Source organism: Chelonoidis abingdonii, chromosome 3 (assembly GCF_003597395.2).
Source record: "Chelonoidis abingdonii isolate Lonesome George chromosome 3, CheloAbing_2.0, whole genome shotgun sequence".
NCBI classification, from domain to species: Eukaryota; Metazoa; Chordata; order Testudines; family Testudinidae; genus Chelonoidis; species Chelonoidis abingdonii.
Genome location: NC_133771.1, coordinates 101,157,754 through 101,175,399, shown reverse-complemented (window position 1 = coordinate 101,175,399; position 17,646 = coordinate 101,157,754). Strand labels below are relative to the sequence as shown.

Below are 17,646 nucleotides of genomic sequence, written 5' to 3'. Positions count from 1 at the left end.
TAGATTGTAAATTTTGCCGTATATTTTCTCCTTTTGAAATTTTCTCAATTTAATCAACAGGTGACTATGATATTCAGATATGAATGAATCTGAAAATGATAAATAAAATAATTTAAAACAAAGCACATGTAAAATATAAATAGCTGAAGAAATCCCATGCCCCCTTCTTCTGAAGTGGGATATTGGCTTCAACTAGTTTAAATGACTACATTGAGCTACTTATCTTTTCCTGGTGAAGGATGCCTGCATTCTATATCCTTCTCCAGTAATGAGTGTAACCTATGCCATTTTTAATATTAAGAGGACACTGATAGGGCTGTTAGGGCTATAACCAGACCTAGCAACTTTCTGTTCAGTTTCTGGGTGTGAATATTCCCTTGCATTTCTTAATATCCCTCTGTGCTACCTCCCTGCTTCATTCTTATGAGCAGGCAAGGTACTGAAATACACAGGACATTGCCCTTGGAGTAGGCTGGGCAGAACACTGGATTGGTAGGATATGTATGCTTGTGCCTATCAGAGACAAATCAAGTGCCCTGGGTGTGTTGCTGGCAGGTTGCCCAGCATGGTGATTGAGTAGTTTATTAGGAGTGTAGCCCTTGTCTTGGAAGGCTGATAAACTTTAGGAATGAAATGGATATTTTAAAACATATTATTTTGAGGGTAGAATGTATTTTCAGTCACCAGCCTGGAGAGGATCCATTCAGTTTCTAATACCTGTTCATTTAATTTTTTTAATAGGTGATAGTAAAGTGATTATTTCAATTCTCGTGTCTATTCAGGGTCAGATCCTAGGGTCTGGCAAGAAGTGCTCAAAGCAAGTCAGGAGTTGGGGGAAGGGTGCAAAGGTGACTTTAACCAGCTTTGCATTTCCCTGAACTTGGGGCAACTCTGTGTGAGGCTGGTCAGTAAGTGCAAATTAGAGCAGCCTAGAGACCAGCATGGTACACAGATGCACCAATATCGGGGAGCACAAAGATGGCTTAATGCCAGCTCTAACTTGCAGTGACTCCAAGAAGTTATTACAACAGCTGCGTTCCTTTTTCCCTGGCCATGACATCTGTGCTGGCTGAAGATGGGGGCAGGGGTAAAGATCCCTCTTTGTTATGATGGTTTCTCATGTGGTTGGCTTCAGATGCTCAGCCCTGGTAAAGTGGTGAAGTTTTACCTCCATGTCTTCTAGACTTGCTCTGAGCAAGGTTACTCAACAGCCTGTAGAAATGCTGACAGCCAGTTTAGTGCTCCCACTGTTGCTAATTCTGGTGGAGTTGATAATCACTAGTGGGAGAGTTCCCTAAAATCCTCGGTGTAGTCACCATTTGGTAGACCATATCTCAGTCTTTTCCATTTCAGATACATAATTTGTTTCATCAGGTATTCCGGAAATATCCTTAATCAATTTTCATTGTAAACCTGTCTGACAAACACATTTAAAAAATCAAAGTATACTGAATTGATCTTCAAACTAAATGAATTATTTATGTAGTTTGTCATCTTTTTGGATCGTAATGGTTAAATACAATGGTAGATTTTTAAAAATGATTTTAGTTTTGTGTAACAGTCCCTGACTACGTTTTAGCTAAAGTATGCTTGAAAAATCTTGAGGGATATGTTAAAAAAAAGTTCAACTGGTTTAATATTTTCGTTAGAAATAAACGTATTGTTAATTCCCTATAAACAATAATATTTGTTGTTTTAGGGAAATGTTTTGTTCTTGCTATAAGAATGCACAAAAATATTGAGTAGTTTTCAAATTATTGAGGAAAAAATACTTTTGGGCAAAAAAATTACATTTTAGACCAATCATGTTCAAAACCAGCTTTGAAATATTGGTGCTAGGTCTGTTGCTGCAGTTGAGAAGCCGTTGGGGGTGTGATTTGGATGCTGCTGCATTGCATCTTGTGGTGATGTAATCAAGCCAAAAGAAAAGAATGGAGACAACTAGAGAAATATATCCTAAAGGAATTCATGTGCATAACTATTGTGGACAAATAGATTTTGCACATAAAAATTCTGCACATGGAAGTGACAGAATCTATAATCTATCTTGTCAGGTGTTAGTGCACCAAAAGTGCATACGTAGTTGTCATAAGTAGATAGGTAAGGTAAGGATTAATTTTCTTTTTCCTGTAAAGGGGGAACAAAGAGAACCAAACACCTGACCAGAGGACCAATCAGAGAACTGGATTGTTTAAAGTCAGGGGCGGCAATTTGTATACTCGGGGTCTTTGTTGTTTCCTCGGCTATAGGTAAACAAGTTTTCTTCTAACTCCATCTTATCTCAAAGTTTCTCCTAAACATCTGTGAGTACAAAGGAAAGCAAAGTAATTTGGCTATGATGAGCTTTGTGTTGTATTTACATGTATGTTGATTTGCGCGATGACTGGTTTAATCGGGCTGTCTTTTAAATCGATGTTTATCTTATTCTTATAAGCAAAGACCTGCATTGGTTCTTATGCAAGATTATTGTTTTGTATTTTCTTTCTTTATATAAAGTTCTTTTGAAAACTGGTGGAGTTTCTTTTCCTAGTGAGGCAAAGGGAAGGAAAAGCCAGGCTGTGGCTATTTTCCTATTGTTTCCAGGGAGAGTAAGCTACGGGAAAGAGAAAAGAATCATCTCTGTTCTCATTGTGTTTGAAGTTTTTCTCTAGTTACTGCTACGAGACCAGGGAGGGGAATCTCCTGTGTGTAAGCTGTGATTAGCTGTGAATGCATAGCCTCGGGGACGCTAGATTGCCTCTCCGGTTGTATTCAAAGAGTGAAGTCTAGTCTCGCACCGGCTAACCCAGGGAAGGGGGGGAAGCTGGGAGAGAAGAGAGGGAGACCCAGGGCTCTGGGTCTTGGGGGTCCCCTAGGGGAAGGTTGGGGTGACTCGGGGGGGGTACTAGGAACCCCAATAGTCCTAGTTGGTGGCAGCGAGAAAATATCCAAGCAGGTAGTGAGCTTGGGGTAGTTTCAGGTAAGCACCCAGATTTTGGACGCTAAAGTCCAGATCTGGGTCAGGAGGCTTTACCACAGTAGTGTATATTCATAAAATCTTATATGTGCCAAATGGAGGTCATAGTTTGTTATTTTTTATTTGCCTTGCTCTGAAATGTATTTTTCCTTTTTTTGTTTTGCCCTTCTGTATTTTCTCTCACTTCTTTCAAACCCAGCCTATCTCCTCTTTTACCCAAAGCACTCTCTCTGCTTCCTGACCCTAAATCACGACTCTTTGTCACCATGAGGTGCTTCCCCCAACGTCTTTTTCTCCTTCCATTTGGGGCCCAAAGAAAGATAATGTGAGGAATCTGATTCCATGGAGAGCGAGGACATTTTTAGTTTGTCCAGTGGTTTTTATTCAGTCCCTAAACATTTTATGTTCAGTTTCCATTAATTAAAATATCTGTTAGCAGCAGTAGATAATTTCACACATTGAAAATAGGATCTGTGTTTTTTAAAAGTATGAAATATGAAGATAAAATGATGGCAGGTATGCATAAACATTCTAAATTGCTATCTATACCACTGAAAAATCCTGTTGAGTTTATTATTCAGGGACTGCAGGATATAGTGTTTGATAGTCACTAGATGACATTCTCTCTTCAGCATCCATATTGGATCAATGCTCTGACATGTTATTAGGGCGCACTATGTTTTTTGAAGAGGTCAGCTTTGGATCACGCGATGATTACCTGTTCTGTTCAGTCTCTCTGGGGCACCTGGCAGTGGCCACTGTTGGGAGACAGGATAGTGGGCTAGATGGACCTTTGGTCTGACCCAGTATGGCCGTTCTTGTGTTCAGAGGAGATATAAAACTGAGGTTTTGACCTCCTGTGGTCATTAAGTTCCCTATGGTACTTTTCACAGGAGAATGGGTGTTAACCCCAGTGTCCCACCCAAATTCCAATTGGGCACAATCTAACTGCTCAAATCACTCCTCTAATTTTAATTGTATATGTGGTATTCTGTGTTGCTTTCTGCTATAAAATTATATCGCGTTGCTGTGTGCTATTAAACAGCTGCTTCATTTCAGTAGAGGACAATGTGAGCATTGGGTATAGTTAAAATGTGAGAAGAGCAGAATGAAAGGCAATATATAAAGGCAAGTTGTTGTTGTTCAAATGTTAGTATCCTGGCTACCAAAAATAACTTCAATGTTTGTTAAAAATTTGAGGCAAGAGTAAACATGTTTATAGCTTTTCTCATACCTAGAAAAATTGGATGAGGGTTTTTTTGGCCAGTTTTATTTGTTGTGAGAATATTGTCAGACAGCCCTTGTCTTTAATTAGGAGCTGGAAGGCCTAGTGGAGAAGTTGGAGCTCAGCATTTCAGAACTTCTGTATATCTGGAGAGGTGCTGAGCTCTGGGAGATGGAAAAGATGAGAATAGGTGATGAAAAAGAACTGTATTTTTAGTACCTCTAATATTTTATCAGTGGGCAGCATCTGTTATGTGAAGTTTTTAGTACTAATGCAATCTGTTTGTTTGGGGACTTTCCTTTGATAAAACTTAATGTGAAGCTGAACCTCTCAAGGTCCATCTCTTTATCCATCCTTGAATCCACTAATCTGAACATTTGCCTTAGTTTTTCTGCAAGAGGGAGTTCCAAAGTGTAAGTGTAATGCCAGGTCTTAGCCTGCCCACTCTCCACTCTGAATTTTGGCCATATATATTGATCTGGACTTTGTGACACACGCCTGATTCTGTAATGGGCTCAAACTGGACCCCTGAACCTGAGCACCCTTGGGCTTGTTTCTAGTTACTGTTGGCACTTACATGTCATTGTCTTTTGTTTTGCTACACTGCACTGTGTGGATCTTATTTTTTATGGGACTGCTGTGGTGGTGGGGAATGAATGGGACCCGTAGATAGAGTCATGCACAGGGTTTCTGCATGCAACATACCGATCCATTGTTTCCTGATCCGTTATGTGGTACGGACTTCAAACAGAACAAAGCTAGCTTTGACTTTGGGTGGTGTCTGGATTCTCCACCCAGTGGTGTAGGCAAGGTCGACTCTAGGGTTTTTGCCGCCCCAAGCAGCAAAAAGAAAAAGAAAAAAGCTGCAATTGCGATCTGCCGCTCTACTGCCACTTCTTCAGTCTTCGGCAGCAATTCGGCGACTGGTTCTGCGCTCCAAGAGGAACTGAGGGACCTGCCACCGAATTGCCGCCAAAGACCCAGATGTTCTGCCCCTCACCGTTGGCCGCTCCAAGCAGCTGTTTGATGGGCTGGTGCCTGGAGCCAGCCTTCGGTGTAGGGAAGTGCACATTTCTTGTCTCTCTGCCACTGAGGCCCTTTGTGCCAGAGAGGAAAATGTTCTCAGAGGGAGGGCAGGCATAGTCAGAGAGTAGTGATCAATGGTTCACACTCAAGCTGGAAAGGCATATTGAGTGGGGTTCCGCAGGGATATGTCCTGTGTCTGGTTCTATTCAAGATCTTCATAAATGATTTAGATAATGGTATAGAGAGTATGCTTATAGAGTTTGTGGATGATACCAAACTGGGAGGGATTGCAAGCATTTTGGAGGACAGGTTTAGAATTCTTAACAAATTGGAGAAATGATCTGAAATAAACAGAATGAAATTCAATAAGGACAAATGCAAAATACACAACTTAAGAAAGAACAATCAGTTGCACACATACAAAATGGGAAATGACTGCCCAGGAAGGAGTACTGCAGAAAAGGATCTGTGGGTATAGTGGATCACAAACTAAATATGTGTCAATGTAACACTGTTGCAGAAAAAGCAAACATCATTCTGGGATGTATTAGCTGGAGTGTTGTCAGCAAGACATGAGAAGTAATTCTTCCACTCTACTCAGCATTTAAAAGGCTCATTTGGAGTACTGTGTCCAGTTCTGGGCACTACACTTTGCTAAAGATGTGGACAGAGGAGAGCAACAAAAATGATTAAAGGTCTAGCAAATATGTCTTACAAGGAAAGACTGAAAAAATTGGTTTTGTTTAGTATGGAGGAGAGAAGGCTGAAAGGAGACATGATAACAGTCTTCAAACATGTAAAAGGCTGATTTAAAGATAAGTGTGATAAATTGTGCTCCTTAACCACTGAGGACAGGACAAAATGTAATGACCTTAAATTGTAGAAAGGGAGATATAGGTTAGACATTAGCAAAAACTTCCTAACTGTAAAGATAATTAAGCACTAGAACAAATTGCCTAGTGAGATTGTGGAATCTCCATCATTGGAGGTTTTTAAGAACAGGTTAGACAAATACCTGTCAGGTATGGTCTAGATCAGTGATTCTCAACCAGGGGCCCCCTAGTGGGCTGCAGGCAGGTTTCAGGGGGTCTGCCAAAGAGAGCCAGAATTAGACTTACTGTGGCCCAGGGCCGAAAGTCAAAGCCCTACCACCTGGGGCTGAAGCCCAGGGCCCTGAGCCCTACCCCCCAGGTCTGAAGCTGAAGCAGTGTAGCTCTGTGGGGGCCCCTGTGGCATGGAGCGCCAGGCAACTGCTTTGCTTGCTATCCACTAATGCTGGCCCTGGCTTTTATATGCAGAAAAGCAGTTGTGGCACTGGTGGGCCATGGTGTTTTTATTGAATGCTGCTGGTGTGGGGAATGGGCTCAGAAAGAAAAAGGTTGAGAACCCCTGGTCTAGATAATACTTAGGCCATGTCTGTACTTCAGAATTAAGTTGACTTATCTTGGCATACAGCTGCTGCAGTAATTACATCACTAGTGCATGTCTACTTTGCTCCTTGTGTCAGTGGTGTGCGTCCTCACCAGGAGTGCTTGTATGTATTGTACTGTCAGTGTGGGGCATTGTGGATGCCAGTAACTGTTGACATAAGCGATGCAGTGTCTACACTGATACTGCATCAATCTAATTACATCAGCCTTGACTTTGCGTCACTCATGGAAGTGGAGTTATTAAGTTCGCGTAGTGGGGCAGTTACATTGGTGGGAGCAAAATTTAAGTGTGAAAACTTCCATAGTTAGGTTGACGTAAGCTGCCTTGCATCGACCTAACTCTGTAGTGTAGACCAGACCTTAGTTCTGCCTCAGTACAGGGACTGGACTAGATGACCTATTGAGGTTCCTTCCAGGCCTACATTTCTATGATTCTTGTATTTAAAAGCTTCCAGTTATCTAATCTGCCAGAAGAAAACAATATCATGTGACTTTGGTGACCCATCCTACTCTGTGAATAGTGAACTATTTGCAAACACTGCTACTTGAAAATTGGCCAGCTAGACAATTTGGTTAATCCCTGTGACTAATTGATACTTTCACAGACATCAGGATTGGTTTGCAAACAAGCAGTGAACAGAAAAGAGGACTAAGCCCATCAGATAACTGATTCATAACAAATTATTTCACCAGCTCTAGTGTTAAATTTTTTTTTTTTTAATGAAAGCAGGGAGGCCTAATTTCCTGATCACTGGGGACTGCCTGTTTCTGATTCCTTCTTTGGCCTTGGGCAGAAGTCACTTAAACTCCCTGGGTGAAATCCTAGTCCTATCGACGTTAATGGCAAAACTTCATTGACTTCAATGAAGCCAGGATGTCACTCCTTACCTCAGTTTACCTATTTGTACAATATGAGTTATAATAAGTTTTTTACCTGCCTCATGGGGATGTTCTAAGCATTTATTATTTGATGTCTGAATATTGAAAATTCAACCAAGAGTGGTTACTATTTTCCGATGCCTTATATAGCATTTCTGTTGTGTTATTTTAAGATAGAATTATTTCCCTTGTTTGTGATATTACAGGAATTAGAAGAAGCAGTCCAAATAATTGTATGTGATTTGGTATGTATTAGAAAAGGGGATTGAATTAGATACATGGTTAGTGACATGTTCAATGTATCTCACTCTTTTGTAGCTGTCATTGAAAAGAAGAGGGAGCAAAGACTTGCAAAAATCAGAAAAAAAGTCACAGCAGACACCCACTGAGGTATGTTGAAGTAATAACAGCCCAGATCCTCAGCTTGAGGCTTCAGTGGAGCTACACCAATTTACATGAACTGAAGATCTGGCCCTTTGTTTTTGTTGTTAGTTTTGATGTTTAGTATTATATCATACTGCTGTATGGGATATAGGAATCTTGGGCCCAAACCTGTAGTCTTGACAACTGACCCAATCCTGCACTGAGAACAGTGCAAGTGTACCTGTGCATTGACTGCAGTAGGATGCTGCATGGGCTCAGAAGTCCAATTTGTAGGATCCGGATGAAAGGCAAAACTCCCATTGAAGTCAACAAGACTTTTATCTGATCAGGACTCTGGGACTTGGCCCTTTGGTTGCGGACTTTGAGACTCTTTTCTATATGTGTTGCCTTATTTAACTGACTTTCAATTTTGGTTTTTCAGCCTTTTGGGTATAAAGCTTAGAAAGTATCCTCTCACTCTCTTTTCACTTTCCACACATCAAGAGCCAATAAAATCTTCATCTTTCATGAAAGGATGCTGGAAACACATGTTTTCTGGGAGCAGTTCAGGCTTTCATAGCAAAGAAAGAAGGCTTTTTTGTCTTAATCTCATCTTCAGAAGTAGAAAAATAATTGTTATAATCACATTTTAACTTCTGATGGTATATTGCTTTTATTGTTAATCTTTTGATTTAAAGCTGTGTTTGATTTCAAGTGGTGCTCTCTTTATTGACATAAAATTATTTTCATTTTTTTTTAAGGAGGACAATGAAGATCTGAAATGCCAGTTGCAGTTTGTTAAAGAAGAAGCTGCCCTTATGAGAAAAAAAATGGCTAAAACTGATAAGGAGAAAGACAGATTTGAACATGAGCTTCAAAAATATAGATCATTTTATGGGGATCTAGACAGTCCCTTACCGAAAGGTGAAGCTGGAGGACCACCTACCACGAGGGAGGCAGAACTCAAGCTTAGATTGAGATTAGTAGAGGAAGAAGCCAACATCCTTGGAAGGAAAATAGTAGAACTAGAAGTAGAAAATAGAGGACTGAAAGCAGAACTTGACGATTTAAGAGGAGATGATTTCTCAGGAACAGCAAATCCCCTCATGGGGGAACAGAGCGAATCTCTCTCTGAGTTACGGCAGCATTTGCAGCTAGTTGAAGATGAGACAGAATTGCTGAGGAGAAACTTGGCTGACCTGGAGGAACAAAACAAGCGCATCACAACAGAGCTAAACAAATACAAATACAAGTCTGGCACCCATGAGAGCTCGAGGCACCATGATAATGCCAAGACAGAAGCACTGCAAGAAGAGCTAAAAGCTGCCCGAATGCAAATCAATGAGCTCAGTGGCAAAGTCATGCAACTTCAGTATGAAAACAGAGTGTTAATGTCCAACATGCAGCGCTATGACTTGGCCTCTCACCTCGGGATCCGGGGCAGCCCCAGAGACAGTGATGCTGAAAGTGATGCAGGGAAAAAAGAAAGTGATGATGATTCCCGCCCTCCCCACCGCAAAAGGGAAGGTCCCATTGGAGGGGAAAGCGACTCTGAGGAGGTACGCAATATCCGGTGCCTGACTCCCACTAGGTCTTTTTATCCTACATCGACTGGGTGGCAGAAGAGCTTCACAGATCGGCAGCAGATGAAAGACATCCGCTCTGAAGCCGAGCGACTGGGCAAAACAATAGATCGCCTGATTTCTGATACGAGTACCATCATAACGGAGGCAAGAATTTATGTGGCCAATGGGGATCTGTTTGGACTCATGGATGAAGAAGATGATGGCAGTAGGATTCGGGAGCATGAGCTTCTTTATCGAATCAATGCACAGATGAAGGCATTTAGGAAAGAACTCCAGACTTTCATCGACAGACTAGAAGTTCCAAAGTCATCAGAGGACCGAAGTGCAGATGAACCTTTGTCAGTGAGTCAGGTAGTTTTTTACTTATTACAGCCTCGAGGTAAAAAGACACTGCCAAATAGTTTAAGACTTTAATTTTTTCTACAATGCATTAAAATTATTATAATCTGATGAGCAAAGTTTCTGGTTAGAAAATATCTGTGATTTAATTTTAAATCCCCCAGTCCATCACATGGGATTTGATCCTCCTAATGGAGTCAGTGGGGCTACTCATGTGAGTAATGACTATTCACATAAGGAAAAGTTTGTAGAACCAGGCCTCTCAGCATTAAAAAATAAATAAACAAAATACTGTAGATACTATTATTGTGGGAGACAGAACATTCTAGCTTTGCGGCAGTGTTTGCCAGAGTTCTTCTGACATCACCAATAATGTCAGTGCACAAATGTTTTTTGGCCTGAGGGAGTGAAATGGAAGTGTAATCTAGGTGAAGGCCAAAAACAAACTGTATAATAGAGTATAGCAAGTGTTTGGACAGATCAGATGGTTAATGAAGTATGGTATATTGCATATATCATAAAGTGACTCAAGCCTATGCTGCAGTGCAAGGAAAAGAAACAAAAAACAACAAAACTCCATACTACATGCAGTGTTGTGCCATGCTGAATTCAGGGAGATAATGCCTTCCCGACCCCTGTGAATATCATCTTATGCCCTAAAGAATAATATTTAATTACGCTTATCTTAACATGAGTAACTTCAAATGTTGCTATTGGTCCTAAACTTCTCCAGACTTCGTAGTAAGTCTTATATTAGGTTATATTAACGTTGTAAGTACTTCTAGCCCTACAATAAGAATTGTTGCCAGGTGAAGCTGAAAGCTATTATTTCTTACTTATATGTTGATTAATTTGATTGTTTGTTCTCTTGTATCAGAAAATCACAGACACAGGCGATTGCTATAAGTGCACTGTATAAAATCAAAGTGTGTCAGAGTGCATTGCATCTTTTAACAAAAGGAAAAGACATTATACCATATTTTCATGCAGATTATGGGCCCGATCTGGCATTTATAATCATAGAATCATAAAATTGTAGGGCTGGAAGGGACTTCAAAGAGTTAAATCCAACCCCCTGCACTAAGGCAGGACCAAGTAAACCTAGACCATTGCTGACAGGTGTTTGTCCAACCTGTTCTTTAAAACATTCAATAATGGGGATCCCACAGCCTCCCTTGGATGCCTATTCCAGAGCTTAACTACCCTTATAGATAGAATTTTTTTTCCTGATATCTAACCTAAATCTCCCTTGCTGCAGATTAAGCCTATTACTTCTCATTCTACCATCAATGGATGTGGAGAATAATTGATCACGGTCCCCTTTATAACAGCCCTTAACATATTTAAAGGATGTTATCAGGTCCCTCCTCCCCCCAGTCTTCTTTTCTCAAGACGAAACATGCCCTGTTTTTTTTTATCCTTTCCTCATAGGTCAGTTTCTAAACCTTTTATTGTTTATGTTGTTCTCCTCTGGACACTCTCCAGTTTGTCCACATCTTTCTGAAAGTGTGGTGCCAAGAACTGGTCACAGTACTCCAGCTGAAGCCTCACCAGTGCCGAGTAGAGTGAGACTAGTACTTCCCATGACTTACATCCAGCACTCCTGTTAATACACCCAGGAATGTTGTTAGCTTTATTTACAGCGGCATCACACTGTTGACTCATATTCAATTTGTGATCCACTATAAATAGGGTGACCAGATGTCCCGATTTTATAGGCACAGTCCCAATTTTTGGGTCTTTTTCTTATATAGACTTCTGTTACCCACCCCCCCCCCCCCCCCAAACTCCTTGTCCCGATTTTTTCACACTTGCTTTCTGGTCACCTTAACTATAAACCCCAGATCCTTTTCAAAAGTTCTGCTGCCTAGCCAATTGCTCTGCACAGTAGAAACTCCCATTAATTTTAAAGGAGACCTGTGCATGGAGCATTTGAAGGATAGGCTCACACTGTGTAAGTGTCATTGATAACTTTAGTATTTTCTAAACAAACAAACAAATATGGTATTTAAATCAGTAATTTGGGGGCATAGCCCTGCAGGCATTCTGCATGCAGACCTCCCACTGAAGCCAGTGGGAGTTCAGCACATAGCACGTTTACAGGATTAGACCCTGCTTCATTGCTTATTCTGTGGAAATGTTGAGCTTTCCTTTTTATTAATTAACCGTTCTCTGTGTCTTTGTATTTACTTTCCCAGATGTTCCAGCCTATCATTTTACTTATTCTCATCCTTGTGTTGTTTTCATCCCTTTCTTACACAACAATATTTAAACTTGTCTTCCTTTTTACACTATTTTTTGTATTATAAACCTTTAATCATTTACTGGTCATTGTAGTATTATTTTCAGTTTGTTCATTTTGTCCACCCTCCAAGATAAGAAGTACAAAGGATATAGTTTCTGTAGTAGCCACTGCTGTAAAAACACTGAAGACTACTTGTTTGCACAAAAGAACAAAACAAAGTGAAACAAAAACAAAAAGCAAAACAAAACCTAAAAAAGCCACCCTGTTGCATAAGAATTCTCCTCACCAAGGTATTCCAGGTAAGCTAACAGAAAATAGTTTTTTTTAAATTTTGTCTTAAGAAAATTGTTTTATACTTTTATAATAAAAATGTTTTGAGAAAATTGAGCCAATTTAGCTAGTATTCATTCATTTTTATGTATTTGAATTGATAGGGTCATTTTGTTTTATTTCAAAATATTTGTATTGCAATTCCAAGTGAACAGTCAAATCACCTCTAGTGTGTATGTTACAATTGTTTTTCACTGCTTTTGTACATTTTGTGTGATGGTGGTCTCATTTAACAGTGGTGTTTTTCACCACTGTGTGGTGTGGATTTGACACTCAAATCCAAGTGATAAGAGCAGGAAGTTTGCATTTAGTCTGCCTCACATGTGTGGCCTTCTCTAGGGCAGGAATGGACATCCACAGCTTCTGTTGACATTGCTGAGAGCTGTGGATGCTCAACACCTTTGAGGATCAGGCCTATAGAGTGGACATTATGTCCTATCCTGTTTGAGGTCCTTATCCCTTCAGTGGTGAATGGTAGGGAGGAGATGTCAAAGTTAGAATGGTGTGTAATAAGACAGTTTTGTGTGAAAACACAGATTGAGAGGAGGCACAGGGATAGAAAAACTGTGCAGTGTTCACCTGGTCTATCCCTCTGACCCCATACTAATCAGCTCACCAGCCTTATCCTGTCTGTCCATCCCTCTTGGCCACTGCCCCTAATTTGCCTCCCTTCTTTATGGTAAGATTTTCTGGCTCACTCCACCCTGGCCTGACTTTTCACCTCCCCACATCTGGTTCCTGGCTCAAAGAGGAAGTCAGGAACTGGCAGCCAGTGGAATTGAGTCAGACATGGAGAGCGAGCACATCTGGCAGGAGTAGAGCCCTCACTTGAAGAGTCCCATAAAGCTCAGTCCTCTCCCCTGTATTATTCAACCTCAGACACGGGGACAGCTGGTGGGGACAATATGGTCTGAAGTGACACCAGTACTCAGATGACACCAGTCTCTACATCTCCTTTGTGTCAGATCTAAACAAAACCATCTTCCAGCTTGCTTTGTGCTTAGCTCAATCAGCCCTTAGATAAACAACAACTAATTAAAACTGAGTAAGATGGAGCTGATGCTACTGGAAAGAGGGACATGCCTTGAAGAATTGGCCTTCTCTGTAATGTACCCCTCACTGAGGCATGTGCCCTCAGTTTGTTAAATCAGTCTTCAACCCTGGAGTCTTTTGGACTCCTCACTGCTCATAGTGGCAAGAAGGCTACTTCTATCTGTGACCAGCCTAAAGGCTGCAGCCCACTCTTTTGGCCATGGTGGTCCATGCATTTCTGATTTTTAAGAGTGATCATAACAACTAAGTATTATCTAGGAATGAAGCCACACATCCTGAAAAAGTGTCAACTAGTATAAAATGCAGCTGCCTTTCTGCTTAGCAACATAGGCTGCCATGGACCTATCACACCAGTGCTCTGCTATCTGCAGTTGCTACTAAATAAATAAAGTTCAGGTCAGTGTTTCTGTCCTAGTATTCAAAACCCTCCTGGGGACTGGCCCCAGCTAATTGAAGGAATGTCTTTCAGTGCTAGAGACTCAGCTTTCATAGGAGCTTGGACCTAACTTATGGAATTTATTCCACAAGAGCTAAGAAAGTAGTAACTTCACAGAATTAAATGCAAACCTCATTTCTTTGATTGAGCTTTCTCTCAAAAAGCTCTTCTCCCATAACAACATAAATAAAACAAAACAAACAATCAAAACCCCCAACTCTAATCAAGAAATTTAATCCTGTCTTTTATGAAGAAAGCAAAAGAAACTGTGTTTGTTATTTCATTTTAAATTATTGAGAGGTATGCAGATGCAGTGGTGACGAGTATCACATAAGGAGTAGACCCAGGTTCTCAGCCCTTGGAGGACCTGCCAGTGTGTTGCTAGAAAAAGTGACCTTAACCCATCTTTATATTTCTCATATTCTGGGGAAGGATAGGACCTGGCCTGGTCCCTGGACTAAGTCAGAGGACCGTGAAGACTTCTCTAATTCATGCCCAGTTGCTCAAGGGACCATTCCATCAATTAGAGATTAGTGGGGCTAGGGATGCTACGGTGAGATATCTTCCCCCCAAGGAACACTCATAGTCTCCAAAGGGACATTCACTTATTGCTTGGTGACTGTCCTTATCCATAGCAAGATCACTGAAGAAGAAAACCCTTGCCATCTCCCCTTTCCACATCCCCAATCATCAGGATTTCTCAGCACTTCCTGAGAAACTTCTGTTGCCAGAGAGTTGCAATGCTGCAATTATAAAAAAATATTTCTCCAAGCTAAAGCTTGTCATATAAAAATTTTAGCACAAACGGATTTTTGTTTGTTTGTTTTTAAATCTCCCTTGAGGGAAAGATCAGTCTGGCATTTTTAAATGTTACCAACTCAATCAATAAAAGAGAAACATTCAGATCTGAGCCTAGAATGCTGGATGTGGATTTTAACTCATACTTTTCTATCTTCTATTTAATAAGATCCTGATTTTAAATTCCCTCACAGCAGTTTAAATCCAGAGTGAGTCTTTTGAATTCAGCTTGCCATGGTGTGAGATCAGAATCTGGGTTAACTCTCAATTATCTTGATTTGTGTGTATAAATGTTCCTGTAAAGTTATACCCTGGTGCAATATGTTTATTAATTTATAGTGGTCCAAAATTTTTTCTGTAAACAATATGACTGGATGTCTATAGGGATTTTATGCTTTACAAAAACTAATTTTTTAGTAGCCCTACTACAACAGATCATTCACACAGAACAGCTTTAATCCATCTGTAAAGATGTTTGCAGGGATTTGTTTCTGTCTCGGAATTCAGCAGCAGCGATGGGTCCAATAATACCCTGAAACTGTGACATCTGAGTCAAGAAGTGAGAATACCTGTGCATAGGACAGCGAATTTATAACCTCATCAATTTCTCAAGATGCCTTCCCTTGCCTGACAATGTCACATCCATTTTTTCTGAACTGAGTTTAACTCTTTCAGTGCTCTAAGTTAGGCATTGGGAAAGCAGACCAGGTTCCATGGACTTCAGTGGAACTGTGCTGATTTACATCAGCTGAGTATCTGCCCCAAACAGCTGAATATCAGCAGCATAGCATATAGTACTGCAACCCAAATCAACTCTCAATCTCCAGATGCCTTGTGTCGATTTTGAACAAGAGGGTTGACAGAATGAAACTGTGGAGAGTAGGGCCTGGTCTACAATAGGAATTTAGATCGGTGTGACTACATCTCTCGGGGAGAGGGGGGGAAGGAGGGGCTGAAATATCCACACTGCTGAGAGACGTAGTTATACAGTACACTCTCGCTATAATGAACCCATTGGGATCCAAGCCATTTGTTCGTTATAGCCATGGGTTTGTTATAGCAAAAGAGCCCTGCTGCTAGGGTGAGAGGGTGGCTGAAAGCTGCTCCAGCCAGAGGTGGATTAAGGTTTTGCCAGAGCAAATGTGGGGCCCCCCTTCTGCCTCCAGTGTTGCCCCTGTTCTGACCCTTCTGTCTGCAGCCTCGCACACAGCGCCCATCCCATCCCATTCTGTCCCTTTCCCCCCACTGTCCTGCCCAGTCCCACACATGGTCAGCCCCATTCTGCCCCCGCACTGTGGCCCCACAATCTTACTCCTTTCTCCTCCCCTCCCATGGCCCCAAGACTGGAGAAGTTCTGTCTCCTCCCACCCACCATGGCCCTGGGCCACAGCGAGGAGTGAGAGTTCTTCCAGTCCTGGGGCTATAGGCATAGTTTGACTGCTGTATTTGGGGGGACAAAGGATGCCCATGCACACACACACGCATGCTGAAGTCAGTCCCCTTGGTTCACTGTCTCTCTTCCTCTGCCTACAGTGGTACTTGGGCTGCAAGTGCTGGAGGGGGACAGGACGGCATAATGGGGGAGCCCCAGCTGCTGCTGGCAACCACTCTGGCACCGGCTGCTGCAGTGATGTCACTGTTCTGGCGCTGCTGCTGTTGCCTCCCTGCTGGGGCTGCTGCTGCTCAGAGTATGCTACATGCTGGGCTCCTGCTTCCCCCTAACCATTCCCGTATCCCCTTCTCTTCCTCGTCCCATCCCCATTCCTCTCCCCTTCTCTTCTCCCTCCCTCTCCATTGCTTTGCCCCCCCCCCCCATGGTTGTAGAGGAAACAGGTGGGCTCTAGAACCCAGGAGGCTGTGTCCAGCTGCTGAGTGAGGCAGGACCCAGAGCGCAGAGGAAAAGCTGGTTCGTCCTGCTCTATCCACATCGCACAAGCCAAAACATGCAGGGGGCGGGATTTAGTATGGGAATGACAAAGCCCCTCCCACCCCAGATGAGCAGAGCCACGGAGCAGGGTTCGGTATGGGGGTGCCAATTTTTCCAGAGCCCCCAATTAGGGTTACCAGGCATTTGTTTTTTGACCGGAATGCCCAGTCGAAAAGGGACCCTTGCAAGTCAGCACAGATGACCAAAGTCCAATTTGCAGAGGGCTGGCAGGCTCCCTACCTGGCTCTGTGTGGCTCCCAGAAGTGGCAATATGCCCCTCGGCTCCTAGGCGGAGGCGCAGCCAGGGGGGCTCTGTGCGCTGCCCCTGCCCTGAGTGCTGGCTCCACAGCTCCCATTGGCCGTGAACTGTGGCCAATGGGAGCTGCAGGAGCAGTTCCTGTGGGTGGAAAGAATGCACACAGACTCCTGGCCATTCCTCTGCCTAGGAGCCAAGGGACATGTTGCCACTTGCAGAAGCCCCCTGAGGTAAGTCACCCAGAGCCTGCACCCTGAACCCTCTCCTGTGCCCCAAACCCCTTCCCCAGCCCTGAGACCCCTCCTGCACCCAAACTCCCTCCCAGAGCCCACACCCAACCCCCCTGCCCCTGCCTGGAGGCCCCTCCCACAGCCAGAGCCCCTCATTTCTGGCCTCACCCCAGAGCCTGCACCCCCAGCCCAGAGCCCATACCCCCTCCAACATCCCAACTCCCTGCCTCAGCCCAGAGCCACCTCCTACTCTTGAAACCCCTCGGCTCCACCCCCCCAGCTCAGAGCCACTTACTGCACCACAAACCCTTCATCCCTGCCCCACTCCAGAGCCCACACCCCTGCCCCAGCTGGAGCCTCTTCCTACACTCTGAACCCCTCATTTCTGTCTCCACCCCAGAGCCCGCACCCCCAGATGGAGCCCTCACCCCCTCCTGCACCTCAACCCCCTGCCCCAACCCGGTGAAAATGAGTGAGTGAGTGAGGGTGGGGGAGAGCGAGCGACAGAGGGAGGGGGATGGAGAGAGTGGGTGTGGGGCCTCAGAGAAGAGGCAGGGCCTAAGGGCA

At 42.9% G+C, this 17,646-nt stretch overlaps 1 protein-coding gene across 6 annotated transcripts in view; it reads left to right on the top strand.

Moving 5' to 3' along the window:
- Positions 1–17,646, top strand: part of MTCL3 (MTCL family member 3) — a 66,308-nt gene that overhangs the window by 26,088 nt on the left and 22,574 nt on the right. For 4 of the 6 annotated variants that reach the window (XM_032777648.2, XM_032777647.2, XM_032777645.2 and 1 more), the window contains exon 1: positions 12,117–12,348. Coding sequence is in view for 2 of the 6 variants with exons in the window: in XM_032777649.2 (XP_032633540.1) it covers positions 7,835–7,906; positions 8,641–9,816; positions 12,003–12,113 (1,359 nt within the window). In the remaining 4 variants the exon portion in view is untranslated. Of the gene's footprint in view, positions 1–7,834; positions 7,907–8,640; positions 9,817–12,002; positions 12,349–17,646 lie in introns of those variants that run through there. The other 2 variants (XM_032777650.2, XM_032777649.2) reach the window with 2 other exon arrangements.